The sequence below is a fragment of the Tyto alba genome, unplaced genomic scaffold (genome assembly GCF_018691265.1).
Source record: "Tyto alba isolate M040663 unplaced genomic scaffold, T.alba_DEE_v4.0 Super-Scaffold_20000042, whole genome shotgun sequence".
NCBI lineage: Eukaryota > Metazoa > Chordata > Aves > Strigiformes > Tytonidae > Tyto > Tyto alba.
In genome coordinates this window covers 10,412,972-10,421,980 of record NW_024881293.1, presented here as the reverse complement: position 1 = coordinate 10,421,980, position 9,009 = coordinate 10,412,972, and the positions used below count along the sequence as shown (strand labels likewise).

The 9,009-nt window shown below is 51.0% G+C and overlaps 1 protein-coding gene across 2 annotated transcripts; it reads right to left on the bottom strand.

Annotated features, from left to right (window-relative positions):
• Nucleotides 1-1,714: 1,714 nt before the first annotated feature.
• FAM174C (family with sequence similarity 174 member C) lies at nt 1,715-7,333 on the bottom strand. 2 transcript variants are annotated; one of them, XM_042794962.1, is made up of 3 exons: nt 6,806-7,333; nt 6,329-6,490; nt 1,715-5,713 (listed from the first exon to the last, which is right to left on the bottom strand). In XM_042794962.1, the coding sequence occupies exons 1-3, from the start codon at nt 7,084-7,086 to the stop codon at nt 5,710-5,712; spliced, it is 447 nt and encodes a 148-aa protein (XP_042650896.1). In that variant the 5' UTR covers nt 7,087-7,333; the 3' UTR covers nt 1,715-5,709. The 2 variants fall into 2 exon arrangements, with proteins under 2 accessions (XP_042650896.1, XP_042650897.1); XM_042794963.1 differs by having other exon boundaries at nt 6,329-6,445; nt 6,806-7,332.
• Between the last annotated feature and the right edge of the window lie 1,676 nt (nt 7,334-9,009).

The following is a 9,009-nucleotide window of genomic DNA, read 5'->3' as shown; positions in this document are numbered from 1 at the left end:
CAAACAGGCTAGTGAAATCAAAAGAGCTTACCAGCACTCAGCAAACGGCCTGCAGTTCCCATTTCAAGGAAGGAAATTTGCATCCAAAGCATCAAGAGCACTTTAACTTGAGTTTAAAATAAATTCAGAGCAGATCCATGCCGCCAGCTTGCGTTTGTGACTGGAATCCCAGCCAGAGCCAGCCTGAACTTGTCCCCAGCTGGAGACCCCAGCGAGAGCCTCTGCTCAGTGAAGGTGATAGCTCGGGCTTTTAGCAGAGCAGAGAACTGGGCCAGGCAACTGGTGTGGAGGACAACCCATCTGGCTAATCCAGCAGGCACAGGCCGTGGCCATTAGTGCTAATTGGGGCTACCAGCCCCCTGACCCCCAGCATGAACAAGCTCTTGGCTTGCATCCCACCGCCCGCCCCCAGCATCTCACACAGACCAGGGCTTGGAAGCATGATGCTGCCCTGCCCATACTGCTGCCACGGTGAACACTCTCCATTAGTTCGTTAACCACAGCAGTTAATTTTGCAGATCATGCTCCCCGGGCAAGGCCAGGTGCACGCCAAGGGGTGCTGCTGCGGTAGGGTTGGATTCTCCCATGTCTGTGCAACGCTGTGCCACATGTACTGGTGGCACATGGACTGGGAAACACGACCTGAAGAAGGGACCAAACTTTGGGGCCAGGCTTTAGCCCTGCTGGGGTTTATGCCAAGCCTTGGACTAGCCAAAGACAACTCTGTGCTCTGCACAGACAAGCCTTTCCCTCGTGGTACTCAGCTCCAGAGCCTACAGCTGAATTCAATCAAATTAGGGTATCTTAAAACTCTGTCTGTCCCAGAATCATAAAAAGCCTTTATGGACAAGTACTAACAGGGCTCAGTTAAACCCAGCTGAGATGAAGCCAGGGGCGAGAGCACCACCCACAGCTGGGAGAAACCCTCTCCAGGTAACCCGCACCCCAAGAGCAGCCCCAAACTCTGCTGCTCCCCCAGCCCCTGAGAGGGCACTTCCAGCCCCGTCCTGGCAAGCTGCTGCAGGGCAGACTTGTCTTTTTAAGCCATTGGGATTTATTTTCAGCTTCGCCAGGTGTTGCCGGTGCCCCATCAGCCAGCATCTTTGGTCTGCGAGTGCCATCTACAGGGTTGCCCTTCTCGCCAGCCCCCTGATCCGGGGCACCACCGAGGGACACGACCACAGGGGACTCGCTCACCTACACGACCGAAACCTGCACAGCCACCCTCGGCCACAGGATGGGGGAAATGCAGATGTTCGTGCCAGGCAACACCCTTAATTTTGTTCAGGCTTTAAATCTTCAGGCTGAGGAGCCAGGACATCCCCTCCCCCCAGGGGACAGCCTCTCCCTCCCAACTCCCAAAAAATGTAACTTGCGGAGAGGCTGGGATCACCCTTGCAGGGATTTTACTTAGTCTTCTGGACAAGAAAATGAATTAAAGTGAGAACAGGGAGAAAGGAACGGGAGGAGGAGACTTTAGAAAATTGAAACAAACCCCAAGATGATCGGCGAAGGTGAGCAGCAGGCAATGGGAGGGAAGCGTGGGTCTCGCACACAAGAAGGGAGCAGCTCTGTCGCCAGGCAGAGCACAAGGCGATGTGCAGAGGGCAGAAAAAAGCTCCATCAGCACCATCCCCTCAGCTCAGCAGCAAACTGGCCCCACAAAACCACCCTGAATGCCGGTGGGCAAGCACGCTGCCATGGAGGCACGGGGTGAAACAGAATGCTTTATTTCATTTGTTTCAAGATACAATGGAGGGAGGATGCTGTAAATGAAGGTAAACCAATCAATCAATACAGGACTGGTTGCTATTTAAAAATAAATCAACAATTCAAGCAGGAGGGTGAAAGACTAGCTCCTCCATTTCTGAGAGCAGACGACACAATGCACTCAAGTGCTGGTTTATTGACTTCTTGGCAATCTGCTCAGACCACAGGTCCGTCTCGCAGCACTCCACCACTGCAGATCCCATTCCAGTCACACGTACAAATGAAACAAAACAGAAGCACGTTATTAACAATAGAGAGCTGATGCTCATATTGCTCTCAGTCAATCTCATTAACCTCAGCAGACGGTCCAGTCGATTCGCCTAGGAGTTCAGTATCAACAGGAGAGGATTCGATGCGGCCCTCCAAGAAGATCAGAGAGGCAATTATGTAAACGTTTGAAATTAGGCTTTGGCTTAAACAATAGTGATTGTTTTAAGAGAACTCTGTAGCAGTCACTTGTGACACATGCAGGCTGGCGAATGCGCAGCATCGTAGGGAACCGCGCACTCTGCTCTCAGTCGTCATCGCCCCGTGCCCGCCAGCTCCAACAGCTTTTTGGCAAGGGTCAGCAGGAGCCCAGGCCAGCAGGAAAGCCTCGCACTAACACCCCGATTTACTCTGCAGAAAGAAAAGTGCAGCAGTAGCTGGTGAGGCATCAGCCTGCCCAGGGACAGGCACACGCTCCCCTGCGCAGCGGCGCGTGTTCGTACAAGCACAGCCCTGCACAGGCGCAGCCCTGCAGCTCCAGGCCAGAGCTCTAGCACACAGCTGGCTCAGAGCACACGTGCATCTGTTTGCATCCGTGTATTTAAATCTGTTCTGAAAAACTACTAGAGGATCTAACCGTTGCAAAGAGACCTACTAGGCTATCAACACAGGTATCAGATATACATAGAATAACTAAAACTGTAACGGAAGTAACTACTGAACTGCTCTCTTATTATGGAAACATAATGCAAGGCTTTAAAAGCCACTACTACTAGTGAGATCCAACCCCCTTGACCAAAACAGCCTGCACTGGCCTCACGCTCATTGCCCATGGGTGCACTGTTCCACCGCTGTGCGGCAAAGCTGCTGCGATAGCTCCAAATTACTCTTCCTGGAGAAATGGAGATCAGCAACAGCTGTGCCGAGCAATAGATTTGTCCTCGAAGGAGTCTCAGCTCTGTAATCAGTGTCCTTGTTTTCTCCTCTCAGAAAATGCCTTTAACAATGATTTAGAACAGAGCAGGAATGCAATGTCTTGGCCTGTGAAGAGCAAATCCAGACTACTGACTGCTTCCGAGATACAGGATGCTTCAGGGGAAAATGGAAATAGTCACACAGGGTCATTGATTCCAGCTCAAACCTGTCTCCAGCCAAAACAGAATCAGAATAAAAGTGATAGCAATGCTGCACTTCAACCCCCAATCAACTTTTTATTCTCCACCCCTTTAAAGACAGCCAGCAGAGATATTCTGTAAACAGGTACGTGGTGCATAGACGCTCGGCTGGCACACCCTCCGGGCCTTCACCTTAATAACCATTTGCCTGCATAGTACCAGAACAAGGACCTCGTTACGTGCTCTGGCTGTACCCCTCCACATCTTTCCCTGCTCAAATTCTAAATACTTATTACAGTAAAGTAAACTTCTATCCAAATTATTTTCATGGCAGAACCTACGGCTTGAGGTGCACTCTTTGATTAAAATCATCCAACTGTTAACATTTAAAAAATCATCCACTCCTGCTAGGTAAGGAAACTTAAAAATTGTAAACCCGTCTGCCCAGTGAAGAGCAGAGCCTAAAGAATGGGCAAGTTAATCACCTCAGATAAAGAAAGGCCAAGGAGCATGTCAGTCACAGTGCTGAGCCAGGGCACACCAGTGGACTGAAATACAGTCAGCTTTACCTGGCACAATGCAAGAAACAACTCTGTAGAAGGAGTTGAAGAGCCAGAGAAAGTTCTCAGTATGTGCATAGACCTGCCAGCCTGCGCAGGATCAAGGGAGATACACCACCACGAACCACACAAATAAGCTCTCTGATCACCCAAGGGGCAGCAACGGCCAGCTTCAGCCATTACTGCTGTCCTCACAGAGGAACGCAGCAAACGCTTTCATCTCTGCATCAGCCAAACAAGCAGAAAGTACCTAAGAGGCATGAAAGGATACAAATGGTATGAAATTAGGGCACGTCCAAGTGCTGTGTTCACATAACAGCATTACTAAAAATATATATATATTTAAAAATCTTTTGCACGTGTGCAAGACAGAGCTGCCAGCACCTGGGGTGACCTTTCTCCAGGAAACTTCACCCCCTCTGCACTGAGAAACCCTGCCCCTGGCACAGTGAGCGCCAGGATCTCACCACTCAGCTGCCTCATGAGGGATTCCAGAGCAGCATCTAGACCCTGAGCTCCCCTGTGACTTGCAGCAAAACCATTTGTCCTGGCTGTTTGACAAGGATATCCCTTCTGCCCAGCTCTTTCTGTTGTCAGTTTTGTCCCGTTATCTACAGAGGATTTGCTAACCAAAAGAAAGGAGCCGTTACTCCAAAGACATTCTCGATCTTCATCTTAAAGGCAAGGTCAGGCCGGGAGCTCCCTGGCCTGCAGAGTAACTCCCCTGGGTTCTCCTGAACAAAGGCACTACCAGTTTGGGGTAGAATTGGGACTTTAGGGGACAGGCCTGCACTGCCCATAGTTTTCAGGGAAGGGCCTTCCCTTCAAGGCTAAAACGTGCCATAAACAGGAGCACTTTGCAAGCAGTTTTTATCATTTTAGCAGCAGACCCACATAACAATGACCGTCTAAACACATTCACATTTTGGTCCCACACAATAAGACCCCAAACACCCACACAGAACCATCCCAGTTTGCTGGGCTGACAGTGGGACATTGCTCAAGTACCAGCAAATGGAGTGAAACTCCAGTACCCTTCAAGAAGAGATTATTTCTGAGCCAGGGCTGTCTTGCCTTAAGAATCACAGTTCGTAGGGGTTTGGGTCCTCCTTTTCCAGTCATCAGATGCTCAGAGACAGGTTACTCATCACACTAGCAGTTCAGGTTCTCCAACTCACACCGCAGCACTCCAGCTCTTTCTCAGGTCATCTCAGGCAGAGGCCGCAGGACAAAATCCAGACGCTTGGTAGATGTCACACATTTCTCTGGTGAACACACCACTGGAGCTGGGCAGAACAGCCTGAACACTCGCAGCCCCACAGGCTACACAACCGACTGCTCTTTTGGAGAAATGTTCCTCTGGGATAAGTGGCAGCTTTAATTTGTAAACATGTCTTTGCTGTGTAAACCCATGTAATGACCTGTATTATCATGTGTAACTGCTAACACTGCCACTGCAAGAAAATTGATGCATTTAACTCATTCCAAAAGCTGCTCTCTGTCTGAGCTAACACAACGCTATTCACACCCACCACACTAGTAACAGACAACAAGAGCTCCCCCAGCTCCTATCAGATCAGATTTGATTACAGAGACATTCCTAAAGAAGTAACCTGATGCTGCATTAAGAGAGGATCAGCCTGCAAAAGAAATCCACTCGCCTGATACTTCAAGCTGACTGCCACAGTCAGTAGAGAGGGACATGAGCACCTATAAAATACCAATGGGCCAGCAGACACAGCTGCAGTAATTGAGTCCAGAGCAGTACGATTTCAAATACTGAGCACTGATCCAGGAGTCACGTTTTCCTCAGCATCTCTCTGTGCAGTTAACAGCACCCAATGCAGCATCACTTAGCTTACAGCTCCACCTTTCCCCAAAAATGTGTGTGAAGAAAACAAGTTTGGTCCCCTTTCCCCTACCCCAGCTATGGAAGTGTTTAATTATTAGTCATTATAAGCAAATGTAAAAAAATAAAATTTGAGCACTGGTAAGGTGATGCCACTGGACTTGCACCCCCTCGGTCAGTCTGTGCAGTTGGTGCCACTGGTCCCAAATCATCTGGAAGAAAAAAAAAAAAAAAAAAAAAAAAAAAGACACCCAGCATCAGAGTGAGCATGTACAACCTGAAAGATCACTACCACCCTCAAAACAGCTGGGGGAGCTGAGAGGCCAGACAGCGAGCTACACCGAGGTAACATTCCTCCTCCACTTTAAAAAAACATCCTCCACAGAAATCAAACCTGCCTGATCTACGGGATGAAAGCACATCGCTGTGAAAGCAGGAATGGATGCCCCAACAAGACCATGAGTTTTAGCTGCGATGTGACTTGGCAGCAATTCCTAAACTGACAAAACCAGGAGTTTTTGTTTCCCTGTCTAATGCAGGGAGGCTCAGACTGGACATGAGGGCTGTCTCTCCCTCCTACGGGCCTGCTAAACACAAGGCACAAAGTGGTGCCCCAAACAAACTGGGGTACGTCCCTTTCAGTGCGCTTGGTCAGAAAATGAAGAAAGGCAAGATAAAGTCTGTGTGCCAACACAAAGAGACCACACACATTAGTCTAATTTATGCAGATCTGGCTATAGGATCTGTGCCAAAGCTCCCACGCCTTTAGAAAAAGAGCCTCTCAGCCCCTCACAAGGAAAAGAGAAACACACAGAACACCCACTTACCGCCTCAGATTTCTCGTTTCAAACACCGTGTCCTCATCGCTGTCGAGTGAGGCCATCTCTATGTTCTCATCGTAATTCGACAGGAGGCCGTATTTCTTCCGCTGCGGTTTCTTCAACCTGAAATGAGTTTTGCGCTCATTTCGGGGTCCCTCTGACCTAGGGCTGAGGGACACGGAGAGCACAGGGTGAGCACGCTGCCACACGACAGGTCTGCGGGGAGACAGGGCCTCGATGAGCCAAAGGGGATAAAGGAATGGGACGAGGAGACGTTTCATCGCTGCTAATTACCTTGGGTCATTAACAGCGGCATGAATTTATTTACAGCGGCGTTTTGTACATGCAGCCGGAGGGATGCACAGGGAAGCTCAGCTCCGGCCTGGCGGGGGGGGTGGGCGGGGGGGGGATCCAGAGCAAACGGGGCACAACCCGCGGGCCCGGGGGACGCAGGGGAAGGGCCGCGGGCCGGTCCGCACTCACCGGAACGCCCGCAGGAGGAAATAGAGCGCGGCCAGCACGGAGAGGGCGCTGAGCACGTACACGGCCCGCCTCAGCACCGGCAGCCCCGAGCCCGGCCGCAGCCCCGAGCCCGGCGGCCGCCGCGATGCCGGCGGCGGGCCCGGCCAGGTCGCGTTCCCCGCGGCGGCGCCGGTGCCGTTGAGCGGGGTCGGGGTGGCCGGAGGAGCGGGGGAGGCGGCCCGGCCGAGGTGCAGGAGGAGGAGGAGGAGGAGGAGGAGGCAGAAGGGCTCCGGCCGCAGCATGGCCGGGCCGGGTGAGCGGCGGCTCGGCGGGGCGGGCGCAGGAAGGCGGCGGGACGGCGCGGCGCAGGAACCGGGCGGGCCCGGCGGAGCCGCACACGGCGTTCCGGGGCAGCGCCGTTCCGGGCCGGCCTGCCCCCGCCGCCGGTTTTCCCGTCACAAGGCGAGTCCTCCGCGGCGCCGCCGGACCCCCCCTCGCAGCTGCCATCACCTCCTCAGGGCCACCATTTCCCGCCTCACAGCAAGCCTCCCTCGCTCCCTCCGGGCCGCCATTTTCCCCCTCAGGGCCGTCGTTTCTCCCTCAGGGCTGCCGTGACGGCAACTTCCCCGACCAGGAGCGAACGCTGCTTGAAACACGAACATTTTGAGCATTTCTAACCCCCCGCCTTGTTTCTCCGCCTGACCCGGAGGGACCCATCAGCCACCCTGAAGCAACAGCTCCGCTCCCACCTGTAAGCTTTCCTCTCAAGGAAGGGCCTGGAGCTGCCCGGACTTGAAGAAAAAAAGGCATTTTGGCTGGCAATGGGCCACCCCCAGCAGATGTCACAGCAGGTCCGAGGCCCCTGAGCATCTTCCTGAGGATGTGACTGGGTTTTTCATCCAGCTCCCTCCAGCTAGCTCTTCCCTCAGCTCAACCCAGCAACAAATCATTAATGCAGCGTTGTAATTAGTAATGCCAAAATATCAGCACCTCTAAACTAGGCCTCTATTTTTGCACCTATTAATTATTTCTGCCTGGGTTTACGCATACAAGCATCCTATTTAGGAACACCTTTCAAATAATGCTTTGTAAGTATTTACAGTTTGAATTCATTTAAACGTCACCCAACTGCATTTTTATCAGCAAAGGTTTCTCACACTCTTATGTCCCTATATTTAGTAACATCCTCCATTAACATGCAAAAATCTTCACTGGTGAATTGCTAGATACAGCCCCCAAAAGTGTGTCAGCTGATTTATTTTTTTAAACCCTGCTCACTTATAATTTGAATAAGATAATTTGAAAAAGGTTAAAAAAAGATGAAAAGTAGGTTTTGGAAAGCAAGCTTGGTAATCATTCCCTTTCTTCATGCAAGAATGCCCCCAGGGCTCTTGCGGACTCATCCTTGCAATGGGGGACTCATGAGCAGGCACCCTGCTTACTCCCCTACTGAATTCTTTTGAGCCTGAGACTCCCAGCAAGAGAACACATTTCTTAATAAAAGCGCAAGTTTTTAAAGCTGACTTCACCCATTAATTTAGTTCATTTCTGGCAGCTAAGTGTCTGGCCTCCATCACGCTGTCTGCTCTGGAGAGCAGATTCAAAGCTACGCCTCAGTAGGCTGGCAAACCACCACAGCCATCCTTAATAACCAGGCTTTACATCATGGACTAGAGAATACTCAATCATTCTGCCCTTCAAACACGCTGCAGCACTAATTGTTACTGGGCACAATACCCACATAATTTCTTCAAAGACACTTGGGCTACACGAGCAGACTTTTTTGCATAATACACTGCTGTCCTTCAAGTGGGACCTAGCACAAAAACCAGATAAGTATCAGTTAAAAAAAAAGGGGAGAAAAAAGCAGGATAAAGCAATTGACTGTTCTTTTAACATAAAGTGAGTGGGCAGCAGTAGCAGAGACCATCAGAAACCCTCTTACTGCCTTCACATATCACATTGCACCCTCCTGCCCCATTCTCTTCAAAGCTGCCAAAAATACATTCACAGCTGTCAGCCTCTCTAGCAGTATAAATCCTCCTTGTTGAGCTGCTACATTTTCAGGGTTTAACTGGGAACGAGACCTCATTTTTCATGAACACCAAGCACGTGCATCGATCCAGTCTGAGCCAAATGAGTGCGGTCACTTCGGGTCTCAGGAAGGCAACGCTCACTTTAGAGCCCCGTGCCAGGGATCAGACCAGGGGCAGAGTAGAAATAAA

What these genes read in the sequence shown, in the direction of transcription:
- FAM174C (XM_042794962.1), bottom strand. Translation starts at nt 7,086, where the DNA reads ATGCTGCGGCCGGAGCCCTTCTGCCTCCTCCTCCTCCTCCTCCTCCTC. An exon ending in TTCCTCCTGCGGGCGTTCCG is followed by an intron (nt 6,491 to 6,805) that starts GTGAGTGCGGAC and finishes CGTGTCCCTCAG; the next exon opens with CCCTAGGTCAGAGGGACCCC.